The sequence below is a fragment of the Eptatretus burgeri genome, chromosome 14 (genome assembly GCF_056783735.1).
Source record: "Eptatretus burgeri isolate ZD-2024b chromosome 14, Ebu_testis_v1, whole genome shotgun sequence".
NCBI classification, from domain to species: Eukaryota; Metazoa; Chordata; class Myxini; order Myxiniformes; family Myxinidae; genus Eptatretus; species Eptatretus burgeri.
This window is the reverse complement of record NC_140974.1, coordinates 59,919,995-59,939,692: the sequence shown is the minus strand read 5'-3', so window position 1 is coordinate 59,939,692 and position 19,698 is coordinate 59,919,995. Positions and strand designations below refer to the sequence as shown.

At 43.2% G+C, this 19,698-nt stretch overlaps 1 protein-coding gene across 9 annotated transcripts in view; it reads left to right on the top strand.

The window, feature by feature from the left end:
- The first annotated feature begins 18,772 nt into the window (after positions 1-18,772).
- COL27A1 (collagen type XXVII alpha 1 chain) overlaps positions 18,773-19,698 on the top strand; it is a 216,149-nt gene continuing 215,223 nt past the window's right edge. For all 9 annotated transcript variants that reach the window (XR_015051287.1, XR_015051288.1, XM_085855093.1 and 6 more), the window contains exon 1: positions 18,773-19,055. Coding sequence is in view for 7 of the 9 variants with exons in the window: in XM_085855093.1 (XP_085711219.1) it covers positions 18,991-19,055 (65 nt within the window). In the remaining 2 variants the exon portion in view is untranslated. The remainder of the gene's footprint in view (positions 19,056-19,698) is intronic.

Sequence of the window (19,698 nt, the reverse complement as noted above, 5' to 3'; positions counted from 1 at the left end):
GTTTCCCCTTAGTAGCCGAAGAAGGCCGTTGACATGAAACATGCGAACCACCTGGTCGACTCGTTTATCGTGCAGATGCTGCTGCCCAGCAAACAACCAAACTCAAAGATAACAATTGGTGTAATCTGGTGTCAACGAACCACCAGAAGACCACATTACTTGCTACCTGCTGTCCAGTGAGGAATTTGGAATCAAGCCAGGGTGCCGGTGCTAACTCGCCAAATATTTGTGAAAGAATTCGTAGTATACAGTATATGGTGCATCCCATGACTTCCAAAGGCAAATTGTTACTCACTCCGAGACCATGACTGAAACTATCTCTTCATTCAAGACAAGAGGAAATTACTTCTACCTGTTTCTGCAAGTGTTCTTCAGAGTAATGACATTATTTTTTGATTGTCACAATCTCTTTGGCTGGCATATGAGCTCAAGAAGTGATTCACACTCCTTTGAGCCGTCTCCTAAGGGTTCGATCCCTGACATGTCTGGAAGCTGTCAGCTGAAATTTTGCAGGGTGGTCGCACCATTAATGAATCCATCGGGAGGGATGGTAAACTGACGACCCATCTGGATCTGCTGCTGGTAGACATTAAAGATCCCACCATGTTATTTTTGGAAAAAAATAAAATAAACTGTGACTCCTTCAGCAGCACAGAGAGTCCAGAAAAATTCTGCACTTATCAACAATGATGACGTTGATCTGCAGCGCTGTTCTTACCTTCATTATAATCACACAGATAAACTAGAACGGCACTCAGTAGGGCACTGTACACCTTCACGAGGTTACACAGTTTATGCTTTTTTTATCCCACTGATAGGAACCAAAATCGAATCGGCTTGTTCTTGTCACCTACCCAACTCATCCACCGAGTTTCATCCCATCCACACACAACCTTTTGAGATATCATGTTACATCATATATCGTTTTGGCCCCATTTCTCAATGGTAAAGAATCATTTTAAAATATCTCGGATCCAGATCCAAATCCTCACTAAAATCAAATCATTTCTTCATTGTCACACACCCGACCTGGCCACCATGTTTCATCCGAATCCATCCATAACTTTTTGTGATATCATGCGACACATCGTTTTGGACCTATCTCTCAAAGGGTTGAATCATTAAAATTCTTGGAATCCGGATCTAGATCTTTCCCAAAATCGAATCATTTCTTCCTCGTCACACACTCAACCTGCTCACCAAATTTCATCAGCATCTGAACTCTACTTTTTGAGATATCATGCACACAAACACACTGCAAAGGGTGAAAACATAACCTCCGTCCATCGCAGATGGCGGAGGTAATGATTACTGATATTTACAAGTAAACACAAAAATAGTCAAAGGTTCTTCCATGAGAAAAAGGGCAGTCAATCCACCTGAGTGCAAAGTTTAAATGATCTTTGTTTTTTTTGTTTCCACAAAGTCGAAGCACATAGAAGACCTAGAACACAGGGCAGAAGAGAACAGAACACAGTCGAAAGCATTGAAACACATCAACAGCAGTGTAGAGGGCCAAAACGGAGGGACACTTGAATGAAGAATGGGTGAGGGAAAGAGGATGACAGTGGGTGAACAAGCTGAGTGCAAGCTCAAATGCAGCAATAAGGGGCTGAGAGAAAGAGAAAGTAAAACCAGGGAGAAAACACCAACAGGACAAAAAGGCAAAGGAGACACAAACTCTGTCTCTCCAAAAAAACCATCTGGCAAACCCTTCATCTACTTTCTTAACAATCCTCTTGAAGCACTTCAGTCACAAACTGCTGGGTCTCATTGTGAGCCATGATCTTTCTTGAGCAAACCACATTTCCAACCTGGCCTCCAAAACTAGTTGCCGACTGAGCATCCTCAGTCATGCAAAGTCCTTCCTTGGCACACCTGAGCACCTGACCACATACAAAGCCTTTGTCTGCAGCCTGATGGAGTACTGCCTCCCCTCTGGGCTGGTGCTCCCAACTCTCACCTTTCTCGGCTTCAGGCTATGGAGACCAAGGCATTTATGATCATTGGTATCTCCCGTGATGTGGCTGAGTCTTTGGGTCTCTCACTCTCTCACTGCAGGAAAGTGGAATGGTTTTTCACTTTTCGACCGTCTCCTCTCCGGTCTCGCCCCCCGAATTTGTCTGAGCCCCCCATATTTCTGCAGGGCGCTCAAGGTCCGCCAGCAACCCCCAAACTACCAAAATGGTAGTAAAACTACCAAAATGAAGATTCACTGCTGACCTTCACTCTTTCATTCCTCTTTCTCCCCACCTTTGGAACAAACTCCCACTCTCTTCAATCCCATGCTTCTCTCCAGGTCTTCCAAACAGCTGTTCACCACCATCTCTTATCTCCCCCATTCAATACCATGATCTTTTCTACTGCCGTTAATCCACATCAAACTCACCTCCTGCAAATTCCCTACTTTCCTTCCTGAAAGTCCCTGTCATGTAAGGACCCAAAAGTCCCTGGAGTGTCCACCTTGTTTACCCTGTGTACTCCGCCCAATTCCTCTCCCTTCCACAGATCTCTTCACGTCTCTGTTCCCCACTGTTTTTTCCTTCCCTCCCCCCCCCTCCTTGTCTCATGCTCGCCTCGCTGTACTTTCTGTGTTGGCTCTCATACGAGTCTCGACAACGTATCAATAAAAATAAACCGCTTGTCGGATTGAGACAAAATTTTCACCGTCGGACAACTACTCATGTAGAATGCTTTATTGATAATTATGACGTCAAATGTCATGTGGTGTTGCAGCCATGTTGGAAAAACGGAAAAAGGTTGGACCTCTGCATCTCTAAAACCGCACCAAGGAAAAAATTGAAATTTGGCAAGTACTCGTCATGGGGAGCAAGTGTGATTTTTGATGACATCATAGGCGCCTTTGTTGTGACGTCATAATTGTACATGTAGAACGCTACATCTGATCAGTATGAATATTTTTGAGGATTATCTTGGGATAAAATGGTCCACAGAAAAGAAAAAAAAACACTTGATGATGTGATCAGTCACGTGATTCGGCAGCCATACTGTTTTTTTAACCTTCAAAAATCTTCTTCGCTGAAGTGGCTGAACAGATCAAGGCAAAATTTTACATGCATGACCGCCTATCAATGAGGAACAAAAGGTTCACACATATAACGTCACAGGTCACATAGTTTGGCAGCCATATTGGATTTACCCTAAAACCCACAAAAAAACCTTCTTCTCCAGAACGGCTGGACAGATTGAGGGGAAACTTCACACAAATGTTCCTCAAGTCATGGGGATTACCAGGGTATTCATGAATAAATGATGTCACATGGTCTGGCGGCCATATTGAATTGAACAAAAATCGTTCAAAAATTATTTCTCTTGAACTGCTCAATCAATCAACGTGAAACTTCACAATTATGATCTAGTAAAGATGGGGAATATATATATATATATATATATATATATATATATATATATATATATATATATATATATATATATATATATATATATATATTCGCGATAACCGTGCACATGCATGGGATAGCAGTACAACATAGCTGGTAGCAGACGACAGACCGTACACGTGGAATGACAAAAATACGCATTGTGCAAAATGCAAGTGGTACTATGGAACGCCAAGACTTCCCAAACATTGTCGGCATATCCGCTAAGTGCCACAGCGATTTCATAGGGATCATGTGACGGCGAGCCGAGTTTTTAGTGGGCAACTTGGTATTATAATATATATATATATATATATATATATATATATATATATATATATATATATATATATATATATATATATATAATTTCAACCTGATCGGAACACATGGTCTCGCAGCCAGAATTATTTAAAAAAAATTGATCTTGGTTCTTTTTGATGTTTTTTTTTAAAAAATAAGGCTCACTTGGCTGTGCTTGATGGGTTTGAGAGTAGAGGAGTAGCAGCTGAAACCCAAATCCTATCCAGGTTCCTCCTGATGACTTCATCTCTGCTTTTTGCTTGTTTGGGTTCCTTCTGATGACTCCAACGTGGGACTGTACCTATTTGGTCTTCCATTTGATTTGAATTGAATATATTTTAATTCCATTCTAAATTCAATTGAATAATAATAAGCGTCATGGGTCAGGGTCAGGTGTCCAAAGCGGGGTTGCATCAAAGTGGGACGTCTTGGTACCCGGTGATCACTGCCAGCAGTTGTAAAGTGGCAGTTCTTATTATGTCTCTTATTAATTACACAACACACCAGTACACAAACAACACACTAAATGCACCACACAAAACAAGTCCTGGTGAGGGTCTGCAATCTCTGATTGCTCTTTTTCTTGTTAATAAATGTATCGGTGCATGAACTTTCCACGAAATGAAATATTTAATTAAACATATAGCCATCTCAGGGTCATGAAGCTACTCCTTTAACAGCCCCAATCATTCGTTCTCACCTTCTTGTGGGGTTGGCTGGGGTGGGTTTTTGTCACAAGCCTTTCACGAACAAGCTGGCCAGACCCTCCACGAAGCACACGGTAGGATGTTTAAGGTCAACCAACGAATGCCAGTTGGCGGGACAGCCGGCTTAACGTCCATCCGAAAGACGGCGCACTTTGTGTGAGCAACACCCTTCCTGCGAAACAACAATCTCATAGTTGATAGTCAGGTCACTCGAAATGAAGCCAGACTCGACAGCACACACGGCACAGGTGAGTGCGCTACCTGTACGCCATCCTGTCGGACTAAGTTTATCGACTTTCGGAGGAATCAGCAGACAATGGACAGATCAACACAGATAGAATTCAAGAATATAAATACATCATTTTTTGGCCGAATCTCTCAATGGTGAAGAATCACTTATAAAATTAAAAAAAAATTTCTCGTATCTGGATCCGGATTCGGATCTCCACCAAAATCGAATCAATACATCCGTGTTACCCACATAACGTCTCCACTAAATTTCGTCCACATCCGTGCACAACTTGTTGAGATATCGTGTTTGCAAACAGACGGAGGTGGAATAACCTCTGCCACCTCAGGTGGGGGTAAAAAAAAAAAAAAGTGGATCAGCACTGGACGTTTAAACCCCTCGATGACCCTGGGCTTGGATTCGGAATCGACAAAACCACAGGGAAACGATACCGGTTGTGTGGAAGCGACGCACGAGAGGAAATGGACGGACAATGATTGATTAAGTGGATTTGGTGGACGAAACCAGGGATGGAGTTACAGGATTAAGAAGCTGTAGGAAAATAGGAAACCTGTGGGGATGGTAAATCAAATGGTGGGAGGTCGGGGAAAGTGGGATTAGTTAAAAAAGGGGGAGGGGGGGTACTCGTTGAGAGAGGGGTGAGGTTTGCTAAGGAAAAAAAAAAAAAACCATCCACTTTTAATCCGGTGAAACGGACAAAACCTGAGGTAGTCAGTCGGTAGGCTCGTAGCGCTCCAGGGAGATCGTGGATCGGCGTCCCCGTCGCAGCGCGGGTCCATCGAAGAGACCTTTGAAGACTCTTTTGCAAACAACTGTCAACACGTCCTTCATCTCCAGACCGCTGGACCTGACGCGGACACCAGAACTTGGCGACTTTCCGCCCCCCGCGGAATTGTACACAGAGAATCCATCTCGGACACCGCACATGGACGTCCGGAGCGCGTACTCGGCCCACGTGAGCCGACGAAGGGAAACGGCGGGAAAGCCAGCGTCAGACCTGCTGTCTGCTCGCTGAGGTAAAAATTTTTTTTTTTTTTTTTAAATATTCAGTTACAATTCCAATATCACAATTATTGCTTTTATTAATGGTAAATGTGCGATTATTACCTTCAGGAGGATATTCATAAGAACAGTTTTTAGACTTTGTGAGGACATTTTATGGTCTGACATCACGCGAGGTAAGCAGGATTTATTTCTTTGTCGATTTTAGTTGTTTCATTTTGATCACACGACTCAAGTTTTACCTCAGGATTTACCAAACCATGAGCCTCTCCACCTGCAGTCAATCAAGTACACGATTCGTGGCAAACGCTGTTTCGCTCAGCTTTAATACAATGAATAAACTCATGCGTATATATATATATATATATATATATATATATATATATATATATATATATATATATATATATATATATTTGTTTTTTGAATTCAGGTCTGAAGTTTATATATTTATTTATTTATTTATTTATTACATATATATATATATATATATATATATATATATATATATATATATATATATATACATATACATATACACATGCGGACGGAGAGTGGCGGTCAAAGTAAACTTGGGATTTTATTTTCTCCATGTTTGTTTTGCTAATTAAATATTGAGACAAGTCTGGAGACGGCGATGGTTCACGAGCAATGTACACGGTTCGCCTTTTTTATTTTTTGACCTTCGAGGGGACGCCACGGGCAAACTGGTGGGAATCGGGAAAAACGTAAATGACGAAAGTTGTAGTACTCGAAGAGCACTACTTGGATACCAACTTTCATTCGAAACAGTTGAAAACCCTCGGAGCTCGATGCCCAATTCATTGATTTTTGTGACATTTTCTAAGTTCGTGACCTTGTGACCTTGACCTTGGGATGAAAATGAAAAATCGAGCTCCGTGGGGCTATGCAGGTGCCATTGGGCTAACAAAATACTGAAACCCCTGCCAGATTCGACAAACCCCCTCGGAGAAGATGTAACTTGAAACCGGCTTCCCCCTAAAAACGCATGTTTTTAGCCACGTCTGGCGTCGCGAGACGTGGCTCCAAGAGAGCTCGTTGTTGTTGTTTGGTGTTGTTGTTGTTGTTCTTCTTCTTCTTCTTCTTTTTCTGGTGAAGACAAAACCTTTAGGACTCGGCTCTTTCATATACAGGATCTGGATCTCCTTAAATACTAAACACCTGTACACATCCTCACATTGAGGGTGCCTTTTGAGAGCGTCTGTCACGAACTTTTAAATATATTCGGACATTTGCTTTAAAGTTTCGAAAAGTTCACGTTACTATTTAAAGATTATTTCATTTAATGTGTTGTAATTTCGTAAATACACTATTTTCCCGTCATGAACGACGATCGTCCATGGTGGGACTCGCTATTGGCTCCGTCAAGGCACGTGACGAAATCTCGGAAGTTGTTGTTTTGTTGTTTTTCTTTTTTTCTTTTTTCTTTTTTCTTCTTCTTCTTCTTCTTCTTGTTCTTGTTCTTGTTCTTCTTCTTCTGGTGAAGGCAAAACCTTGAGGACGCGGCTCTTTTGACACATTTGTCCTTGTTTGGGCGTAGCTTCGCCCATAATGGGCACAGCATGCCCATTCTCAGGAAAACACAACTAGATCATGATATTAACCTCCCACCAAAATTTTATCAGGATCGGATCAAAACCCACGGAGCTATGCTCGGGACAGACAAACAGACAGACACACACCCATAACGAATATAGTGGTCACTTTCTGACTCGTGAACCAATATTTTGTTCACAATCCGGGACAAGGTATTTGTTTTTCTTGCCTTTTTACTCGGGTACACCGCAGGTGTTTCCGCCGTCGGCCTTATCGCACCATTTGTCTTTGGGCATTTTGAACACGCACTTCCAAACAAACAAACACCGTGTGTCGATCTCAAGGCTTCCTTGCTTCGTGTGGTGGAGAAAGATTTCCACAGCAAACGAAGAATGTCCCCATCGGATGCTCATGGCCGCCGACGGAGCTAATTGCTCTTCCTTGTGGAGAACCCGTGAGGTGACGGTGTGTCCTGTCGTGCAAAAAGCCCGCTCAAATTTCCATGGGAATTTCATGGAAGAGGTGTGAGAGTGACAATGGTGTTTACACCACAAGACGTTGTTGAATGTTGAATATGCTCAAATCGATGAAGGGACTGAACCTGTTCCATCATGTTTTACCGTTTGTTGTTCAAGTACGAGGAGGAAGCCATCAAGTGATTTCTCATTGCTATTTATCGGAGCCCAATAATTTGTCATGATGTTCAACGAACGATGCTGACATCATTAAATCGTGTTTTTCAAACGTTGCCATACAGAATTTGACGAAACTTCTGAAGTATGTGCACGTACGTATTTCTGACTGATCTGCCTCAACTGGGTTCGAATCCTGACACAGCTATAAGCTTCCCCCTGGTGTTCCACATGCAGAGATCAACGATGTATGTACCATAAACGTTCCACGATTGGTCATGGGTATTCATTTGGGTAAGACACATCGCTCTACGAAACCTGCCGATGACCGATCAGAAAGAGTGTGACTACAACTTCGCGCGACGACCTGCATGGTCCATGAAGGCATGGTGTAAACAAGCCGATGGCGGCTTTAACAAACAGGAGGCAAGTTATTGCCAGTACCCTGAACCACTTCCCAAATCCTGCTCCAACTTACAGGGTCTCCAACTTACTTACATCAGCGGCACATTCACGCTCGCAGCAATGATGCCAAGCCAACAACCACATGCTGCCCATGAATGAATGAATGTAGTTTATATTGTCGAGGTTAAATAGGGTCTGTCTACAAGCAGGTGCTTGTTTGTATATACAGAATACGGCTGGCTGTTCCCAGATCAAGGCAAGGCAATGCCAAACAACCCAGTGTGTCTCCTGGCCCAAAACTGCTTCAAAAACTGCAAAATTTCGACAGACTTTATGATTAACAGACCTCGGGTCACTACTTCACCGAGAGCTGTGACCGAGTTTTCATCATCAGATGCAGATTGTGCATAGTCGTAGTGGCGTAGAGGAATTCCCTTGTGAAGAGGTACGTTTTTTTTCTCTGTGACTGAAGACCATTAGAGATGTACTGGCTTTTCCCTCATTTCTCTTGCACGGTCCCTTGGTCCATTATGAGCTCCTCTCAGTCGAGAACCACGTGTTCCAACTCGGTCCTCAAGTCCCATCGCCGTATTAGCGAATGTGTGTAATTGCGCTGTCTGGATCAATGTGGGTCTTGGTAGTAATGCCTGCATTTTACTCAGGTGACCCCGCCTAAGTCGCAAATGACGGGATAGAGCAAGAATTTGGTCAGAGGACCGAGCAAAAGCCACCGTGGGATCTTTAATGGTCACAAAAAATGCCAGCATACAGGACACCCAGCTAAATGTCCAACCGATGGATTGACATTGCCCTGCCCATGAAACACTAGGGTGACATTTTGTAGTTGGTTTGGCATTCCAAGCCATGCTAGACAGGTCAAAGATCCCCACAAAGGTAGTGGCTGCAAAAAGAGTGGATAGGTTATTAATTGCAATTACAGAGGTACCAATTAAAGATAGATGGTATGGGGGGTGTTGGCAGGACTTGTGGGTATCTGTTGTAGGTGTAGTGCAGGCATGATCAGCTGAATGGCCTCCTGCTGCACCAAAGTTCATCCTTGTTGTTGATACCTCCACCAGCAAAGGTGGATGGAGGTTATGTTTTCGCCCCTATATTTGTCTTTCTGTCTGTGAGCATGATATCTCAAAAAGTTGTGGACGGATTCAGACGAAACTTGGTGGAGACGTTGGGTGTGTGAAAAGGAAGAACTGATTCGATTTTGCTGAAGATTCGGCTCCGGATATGAGAATATATATATATATATATATATATATATATATATATATATATATATATATATATATAATTTTTTTTTTTTTTTTTTAAGTGATTCTTCCTCATTGAGAGATCAGCCCAAAAACAATATTTAGCATGACATTTCAAAATGTTGTGGACGAACTATGACAAAACCTAATGGTTGAGTTGGGTACATGAAAAGAACAAGCTGTTTTGATTTTGTTTGCAGATACAGCCTATCTGTGGGATACAAAACGTAAACTGTTCAGCCTGGTGGAGGTATGCCCTCTTCCGAGTGCCGTTCTCATTCTTGTTGTTAACACCACCTCTGCGTCATCTGCACACACCCAACACAAATTGAAAAGGCAGGAAAGCTGAGAATAATTATCATCTCTCACTAGAGGGCGTAGTGCAAGATTTCAATGAACTTATTCAACGTCAGTTGAGGGAATGGGTAAGGAGGTTGTTGCTGGATGTAACGGCGTGAGAGTAGTGTTTGGGTAAAGAAGTAAATCTACCTTAATAAAACACAGTGTGTATTTGTCTGTCCCCCTTCATAAGGACGATTTGAGCAGGGTTTTAAAGACCAATCTTTTAACATGACTGTGTGTTAACTCTGGTCTATTTTTAGGATAAAAAACTCGAAAAACATTTTCCATAAAAGAGTAATTATTGGAATTGTAGACGGTGACTTGCAAACTGAGCCTCAAGGGTGGTGTCCAGAAGCGTTTTTTTTAATAACAATAAATACAAGATACAGGGAGGTGAAATTCGCTACATGTGATCTCCAAGTACGATATCTAATAAATAATGAAGATAGAAGCACACCTGACACTAGGTATGCCTGGTGTTGGCTTAATCGTTAAGGTAGTGGACTCGGGATCCGAGGATCCTGAATTCAAATCCCACTTGGCTGTTGAATTAATACCAGGTGGGCTTGACCCTGCCTGCCATCCTTCCGAGGTCGGCAAAATGAGTAGCAGCTTGCTGGTATCCTCTGTCGGAGTAGCGACCTGTTCAGGATTGTGCCCAATAGCCACGGAGACTGCTTAGGCAGCACCAACGCTCTGCACAGAGCATGGTCCGAATGGATGCATGGGTGACACTTCGTCGAGGCTTCAGACTTTTATAGACCCACGAGGCTGTACCATCAAAAAGAAACATCCCAGAAGACAAAGAAAATAGGGTCACATTTATACATGTCGTGTTTTAAAATAACGCTTCTTGCCATGAAACATCATATCACCCCGTCTCCTTAAATATTTCGTTGCCATTTCCCCAACCCTTCTTTTTTGAAGGGCTTTTATACTAGTAATACAATATTTCAGTCAGCCTGAAATCCAGAAGTCGCGTTAAATTCTTGATGACTTTCACGATGATACTCGTGAGATGACTAACATAATAGTTGTAATTGTTCTCATATAATAAAATTAAGCTAATTAATGCATTCATCATTGGAATTGGGTTGTGCCAAATATTGGTGGGGGAGGGGGGGTGAGAGGGGAGTGGAAGGGAGAAGGGGAAAACTTACGATCCCTCCTCCCAACACACGCTCCATATCCACGCTAACCCAAAGACCCTTTCTCTATTCGAAAGCTATCATGAATTAACGCGTTTGATTCCCAAGTCCTCAATGCGTAATGGTAGGACTGTAAGGCCCATAGTCATTCACAATTACCTCCTGTAACAAGAAAAGGGATCAGTAAGTCAACCTCACTGAGTGGAGTAGCATCACATGCAGAGGAGACGAGGTGGTGCAGACAAATTATTGTCAGTAAAAACCCAGCTGGCTCATTAAAGATCCTGAAGGTCATTAATGAGCAAGCTGGCTTTTTACTAACAGTCCATTTGTGATTTGGCAATTCTCAAAATACCAAGACTTCTTTGGTATTAAAATCTAAATCTTTCAGTAGGATTTGCACCCACAATCTCCATGATGTTAAATTTGTTATTAGGATCACCAATAGGCCACCAGTGTTCCTTAACACTCAGTATTATGAAACCTGGAGCTATACTTATACACCCTGCACCTTTCTTTCTCCATCATCTTTTAATGCCCACAGCCTGTCATCCAGGCTCCAAGTTCATTGTCCTCACCATTAGGACACCACTGCACCATAATACACCAACCATATACTGAAATTTTTGTCTACACCTGCAGACAAAAGTTGTCTTGTTTCGGCTACACTGTGCTTTTCTTTCTCCATCATCTTTACCTTCCCCGTTACCTGCACAGGCTGAATAATCAGCACAGAAATCACATGGAATCGACAGTCGATAAGAAACCAAAAGGACAAGCAGGGTTTATATGTGCCATTCGATCTTGTTGTGACCAAAAAAAAAACAATCAAATAATCTCTCTTAAACTAAAGATGAGACTATTTGATGCAGTAGTAATTACAATGACTCTTTGTGCAGCAGAAACATGGCGGCTTACAAAGGAACAGCTGAGGGAACTTATCAACAGAGGTGCCTCAGAAAAATCTTGATGGTTACTTACCATGATCGAGTAACAAATGAAGAAATTTGAAGGAGAGCCTAACAGGCACCCCTAACATATAAGCTTTTGAGAAGGACACTTACAGTCACCTGCAAAAGTATTCAGCCCCCTCCAAGTTTTCAAATTTTGATGCCACCTGAGCTTATTTCATGATGTTTAATTCAAATCAAACTTAACATATTGTTTCATGGAAGAGGGGAGGGATCCATAGCTAGACTGTGGTAAGTGAAGTATGGTCCGTGTGTTCTGAGGAAGTTAGATTGCCATGTAACAGGGATCTGTCAGAGAAAGTAATTTGTTACACGTGATGCTGAGGAGGCAACTTATATAATTTATCATCACAGTTGAGATTAATTATGGATGCGTAAAAATTGCATGTGGGTGGGGATAGGTGTGGACTTCCCATCGCAAAGGCACACGTGTCACAGGTGTGCAACGAGGCCAATTACGATTTCTCTGGCCTTTTTGTGCCAGCCATGGTGGTGTAGTGGGCTATGGAGCCCAGAAGAAAAGATGTGTTTTTATTCTTATTGGGGGCTGTCCCGTGGGCTGGACGACCCAGAGGAAGACTCCGCACAGGAGGAAAAAGAGGACTGGGTCGACCGTGAGTTGATGAGTCGAGAACTCGGTGCATGAGAGTGGAGACGAGAGTCTCCCGGAGAGTCCACCAGGAGAGGCTCATGCACAAGAGTTCCCAAGAGAACTGGAGTTGACCGGAGAGTCCACCAGGAGGGAACGGTGTACAAGAGAGGCTCGTGCATGAGAGTCCACCAGGACAGCACCAGGAGAGGCTTATGTGGAATCGATCGAAGCTGGGATCACCCTGTGTTTTTAGAGGGCCAGGAGGCCTCTGTCTATAAAAAGGACAAAAGAGACCACGTGGCCAAGTTGAAGGCTTACTCATCACTGGCTCTGCTTGTGGCCATTTTACTTATTCTATGCACCATCGTTATTGGCTCTTGTCATCCTCCTGATCTCTAAAATGGGCATCATCGAGTCCTGTGCCCACCCTGTGCATCAAAGAAAAGGGAAGTTCTACCTGCATTATTGTTGTGTTCTAAAAGTGTGATATATGGCGCTTAGGTTGGTTTTTCGGTTTATTTATCAATCATTGAACATAAGTTTGAATATTCCCATTCTCCTCTTTGTGTCTTTTGACTTGCTTGGTTTGTTCTGTTTATTATAGCTTCTTGTCAACCCTCTTCCCTGTGCTTTTCAAAAAATATATATCCTTTAAAAGGTAAGAAAGCGTGTTTCAGCCATTTGCTTTCCGTGTGTGTTTGCCGTCGATTTGGGTGACCTTGGGGAATGGTAAGTAGAGTAACATTGAATGCAGTGCCTCAAAGCCAGTTTCGGTCCGATCTTTCCAGCATCGGTGTGAATCAACATGGATGTGACAATATAGAGTCTTCACAAACTACTCCAAAGTGACAAAGCTAAAACAATACAAATAAAATGTGAATACGTTAACACAACAGAGAAAATCAGATGATTCTAGTTGTATAAGTATTCAAACCCTTTGCCTAATTAAAACAAACATGAAGACCAAGGAGCTTTCCAAAGAAGTCAGACATAAAATTGTGGAAAAGCACCATTCAGGCAAGGGTTGGAAGAATATTTCAAAATCACTCATTATCCCTTTGAGTACAGTGAAATCCATCGTTAAGAAGTGGAAGACATTTCATACCACCCAGACTCCACCCAAATCACCCATGCAAACTCAGCAGCCGGGCAAGCAGGAAACTGGCTTGGGATTTCACTGTAAATCCAACAATGACTTTGAAAAATCTGCAAGGCTTTATGGACGAGATGGCGGTCAGTATGCATCAATCAACAATATCCCGTTCCCTTCACAAAGCTGGCCTCAATGGACAGGTGGCAAGAATGAAAAAGATGCAACTAAAAGCTCCGATGGAGTTTGCGAAGAAGCATCTTAATGATACTGCAGGCATGTCAAGAACAGCTTTGGAATCAGACGAGAAAAAATTTAACTTTTTGATCTAAATTCAGTGTTACGCCTGACGCAAGCCTAACACTGCACATCACCCACTCAACACCGTCCCTACTGTCAAGAATGGTAGTGGCAGCATCATGTTATGGGGCTGTTTTCATCAGCAGAGACTGGAAAGCTTGTCAGGATAGAAAGGAAAATGGACGGTGCAAAGTACAGGAGAATCCTTGATGAAAACCTGCAATGGTCAGCCAGAAATCTGAAACTGAGAAGGAGATTCACATTTCAGCAGGACAATAATCTGAAGCACAAAGCGAAAGCAACATTGGAGTGGCTGAATAAAAACAAAATAAATGTTCTTCAGTGGCCCAGTCAAAGTCCTGACTTGTACCCAATTAAACATTGATGCCGAGACTTGAAGATTGCAGTCCATCAACGATCCCCATCAAGCTTGGCAGAACTAGAACAATTTTCACATGAAGAATGGGCAAAGATTTCACCATCTCACTGTGCAATGTTCATAGAGACCTCTGCAAAAACACTCATAACAATCATTGCTGAAAAAAGTCACGTGCTGCTCTGGCAGCGCGTCACTGTATCCACTTTGTGCCGGTATTCCAGGGGCCTCTGTCTGACCATCCCCCAGGCAGATACCTGGCCCATCCCCATCTCCTTGAGATGCCGATCAACCTGCTGCAACCACGAGGCACATGGTCGGCCCATTGGCCTCCTCCACTCATGAGGATCCCTCACTGAGAGAATCTGGTGAGCAGGATCAGTATCAGGAAAACGAGTCACATGTCCATACAGCCTCAGCTGACACTCACGGACTATGCAGGTAACAAATCTGGTTTGAGTCTCTCTCAGCAACCGCCTGTTGGACACAAAGTCCGACCAGCAATCGCCAAGGATTCTCTGAAGAGACCTGCTACCAAAGGAATTAAGTCTCTGTCTTAGATCCCTGGTCAGAGTCCAAGTCTCACACCCATAGAGCAAGACTGGAAGCACCAAGGACCTGAAGACTCAGACTTTCGTTCTCCGGCACAGGTACCGACAGCGTCACTCCCCATGATCCAATAAATCCATGACTCCCCAGGCCCGACGCAGACATTTATTGACCTCTGGATCACAGCCAGCAGAGACATGAATATCACTTCCAAGGTAAGTGAATCTCTCCTTGACCTCAACATCCTCACCACAATTAGGTACAGACAAGATAGCAGATATAGAATGTCAATGAAAACCTGGATCTTAGTTTTGACCCAGAAAACCCGTAATCCCAGTGGCTCCGACTCCTCAACCAGCACCTCGAGGCCCCTCAAAAGGATGTCCAGGGTCTCCACAAAGATGACTGCATCATCCGCGATATCAAAGTCAGAGATCTTGACATTCCCAAATGATATGCCACAGCTTGATCTCTCCGACATCCTCCCCAGAATCCAATCCATACAAGCGCTGAAAAGTGTGGAGGCCAGTACACACCCCTGACGAACTCCAGTAACAACTGGAAATAAGTCGGAGATGGTATCACCACATCTCACAGCACTCTCAGGACCAGAGCATAGTTCAGACGTCAGATTGATAAGGTTTGGTGACACCCCATGAAGACCAAGAATCTTCCAAAAGGCATCCCAATTCACTGAATCGAACACTTTGCAGACATAAACATAGGCTGTAAGTAGCCCCTGCCAAAACTCTCGTCTGCATTCAGTGAGGAATCGAAGGGCAAGGATGCGGTCAATCGTTGATCTCTTTGGTGTAAAGCATGAGTGCTCTGGGCGCTGGTGCTCAAGCAGATGGTGGTGAACCCTATCAATAATTATCCAAGCAAAGACCTTGCCCATCACTGAGAGCAGCGTCACCCCTCAGTAGTTCTTGCAATCTTGGCAATCACTCTTCCCTTTCCATAGAGGGACAACAAGGCCCCTCTTCCAGTCAGTTTGGATGATGCCTGCATTCCAAGCAGAGCACAGAACTGCATGCAACGACATGAGTGCAGCATTTCCACCAGCCTTGAGGAGTTCAGTATGGATGCCACAGATCCCAGGAGTTTACCCCCATTTAAATCGGTTCTCCACTGCCTGTGTTTTCACAAACAAAAGTGGATCAGAGTTGATTGGAGGTCAGCATTTATTTTTCCATGCTCTATCTTTTTTAAATGCTGAACATCAAGCAAGGAAGCAGCACATACCATTTTAAAAGTCTTTGGTATGACAGCCAGGGTTTGAACCACCAAACTCCCAGACTCAGAGCGGACACTCTAACCCTTACACCACCAAGTCTGGTTCACTCATTAATACATTACAGTAAATATAAATCGACATTTAAAGTGAGGTCACCTTTTCAACACTTTTTATTCTCTCCCGTCAAAGTTGACTTCCAAGCTCCATGCCTCACCATTTTAAAGCCATGCCTCATCCGTTCTCAGTCAGGCCTCTCCCCCTCTCCTCTTCAGCAGCCAATTCTGTCCGGAGTAACTAGGACCTGTCAGCAACATGGAACTTGCCAGGTTTGCCCAACCATCTCTCTCTGACTTGGAGAAACCCCTCTGTCTCTATTGTGGATACATGAGTTTTAAGATATAAATAATTAAGGATCCTGTTGGTTCGTGGGCATGTATTCGGTCAGCGAGTGAAGGGGTTTTCATAATAACTTCTTTATTTTATACACCTGGTATCGGGAGTGAATTCTGTCTGCGGTGGCTGCTAAATTTGGTGGTTTTATACAGGCATGTTAAAGGATAATTGATCGCGTTTACCACGCCACTAGTAAGGCCGCGTCATGTGACTTAGGTTGCTTGACATAAGATTAGATCCAGTCGTGTGATGCCTATCGGCACAGCAGTGACCTGCTTTGAGACTTACAATCGGTATGATAATGCATTCGTCAGACACAGCTTCGGCAGGAAGCCGTCGACTATTGCAGTCGCTTTGACGCGACCCGCCGGATTCAAACCGAGCAACCGGAACGTTGCGACGGCTGTAAAAATATGTATGCCGAACAGAAACATGCTGAACATCTTTCTGCCTGAAATTTAATTATTCCAGATAGAGATGATGGACGTTTCCCGCTTTGAACAATGCGACACAGTCATTTGTGTTTGGCGTTAGTTTCACATCATGTGTTGTCGACAAAATGCCAGGAGTCATGATTCTTCTATTGTGCTTTTTTGCTTTCGTAGTTTCATCACAAAGATGTGAAATGAAATTGGCGATCTATCCATCCTTCAAGTTTTGAAATGAAAATAGCATTTTCGAGAATTGCAGGCACGATATTTATTAATGTGAATCAGTCCTTTCCAAAAAATGTACAGTGTACTTGAAAGGACCCCTGCGCTGTATATACTGAATCGAGTCCAACATAACTATCTGAATTATCTTTGACCTAATGTTTCCTTCTTTTGGAAGTATTGCATTTCCTGTGTACTTTAATCGACCTATATTATTGGTCTGGTGATTCTTCCTCATGGGAATGCAACCATATAATAACTGTATACCTGACTCTTACTGGAGAACAGTTTTTGGTTGTCAGGCTGGTGTTTGATGAATATTTAGCAATGATAAACGAAACCATAATTAGTTGAAAGGAAGATTATTTGGATTTGCACCAGAGATGCTGAAACGACATCGCTGGAGGCTGCAAAGGCTTTCTTAGTCCAAAGATCTTCGCCCTTGGTTTTCAGCCATGTCGAGGGTCAAAGGTAAAAGTAACTATTTGGAAGCAATTGTTTTGGCAAACAACAGTCACTGGCAGTTTTTCCATGCAATTTTGCCAAGTTGGTTTTGCCCCCTTCATCCAATTAATATCTGGACTGCAGATGTGTTTCAATGAATATATATATATATATATATATATATATATATATATATATATATATATATATATATATATATATATATATATCAACAAGGAGTCATGAGTGCAAATGTACACCTGAGGGATTTGGAAAAACTCGCCAAATTGTACGACATAAGAAGAGAAAGCATTGAATGAATACTTTTCCATGGCTGTTTTGAGCCAGTTGTCCTAATAAAATGTTTCCTGTTGAGTTGTACTATCGAGAAGATAATTATGCTCCTCAGAGAAGCCTTTTGCAATGAAGGAACTATGTGAAAGCAGCCGTAAGCACAAGACAATGACGATCACCGTATGATGGAAGTGGAGATGGGAGATGAGAGAAATCGGAACATTGTATGGTGGTCGGTGAACACAGAGCCCAACCGGTGCCGAGTTTTAGCGACTTGGCCAACACTTTCCACACTGATTTCAACTTTGGCAGAGAGCGGCGTCCACGTGGCTCCAGGCGATTTCGAACGACGTGGACAGCAAAAAGGGTTTGTGCCCCCACAGCATGATGGAAAATGGTCGTGTCCTTCTGCTGTGGACTGATACTAAGAGGCAGGTTCTGGGGTGAAGGCAACTTTGAGCAGTCGCTTTGTAAAGTTAATTTTGATGGTGTGAGGTGCCGGGTACCGTTGGAATGAATGCATCGATGCTAAAGACGCCCTGTGGAAACTGTACGTTTATTCCGTTCATGCTGACCACCTCGAATTAATGTGGCTGTGCCTCCTGGTTCAGAAAAGTTTGTTAAAGTGAAAAATCTGAAGGTATATAAAATGGAGGTTTGGAGGTGGAAGAAGATACCAATTTCGGAAGGCCTTGCTGTGTTCCTGGAAAGTGAGGGAAAAATCTATTTCATCTCTATACACACCCTGATCCATTCTCCGCCCTCCTGTTTGAGACCACTTATATCCCTCTTGGTTGCAACTCTTCACGCCCCCTCACATCTCTTTATTTTTCCCCCCGTCCCCCCCCCTCTGTCTTTCTCTCTTTCTCTCTGCGAGGTTCATTCACATCTTATCCCACGCGCCTTTTCTCATACAAATCCCCAGTGCATCACTCCTGCCCCACCCCCTCACATCCCGACAACACCGCTCCACTTTATCCTCCCTTCCCGCCTTGTTGGAGAGCTCACCGCGCTGTCTGTGCTAATGGGCCACCCTCGTCCCCGCAGGGAGGTCCAAAGCGACGAGGGCATTGGGAGAGATGCTGGCGGAGCCTCGCTGGCCGCCCGGCCAAGAGCTGCTGCTTCGCCCGAGGCTCCAGCACGCGTGAGTGTGGGGAAGTTTGGGGGTGGGGAAAGGAAGATGCAAGGGGTGGGATGGTTGTGGAGGAACTGATAAGGTTTAGAGTGTGCTCATTAAGAGAGCATTTGTATATGAATCTTACACAGTACAGTAGATATGTAAATTATCATTTGGAAATAATAGGAAGTACAAAGCATAGTTGTGCAGGAAAATTAATGATCATTTAAATATTTCCTTATTGTATACATCAAGATAGGGAAAAGTAATGATGGGGTGGTGTGGATGGAGTATAATTTCTGTGAAAGGGTTTGTTGATGTGAAGAATGTTGTTTGGCTGAAGGAGTCAAAAATATCTCCCATAAATACCACGGTGTGAAATGGTCACCTGGCTTTTCAAAAGAGGAATTGTAGGAAGTAGTAAGTGGATTTTAATATAATATGGATAATCTGATTTGATAGGAAGAGTCGGTGGAAGGGGGGGGGTGGTGTTGGTGGTCGCAAAAGTAAAATGAGGGGATTGAGGAGTTCTTGGGAAGATGATAAGAGATCATCAACGACTTGCTTCAGGGATTAAGTTTTTGGAGAGAATCTCACACAGCCCCATCTTATTAATCATCGAGGAAAGGCAAACCTCTCTCAACTTGCTTTAAGTAGATACACCGGATGC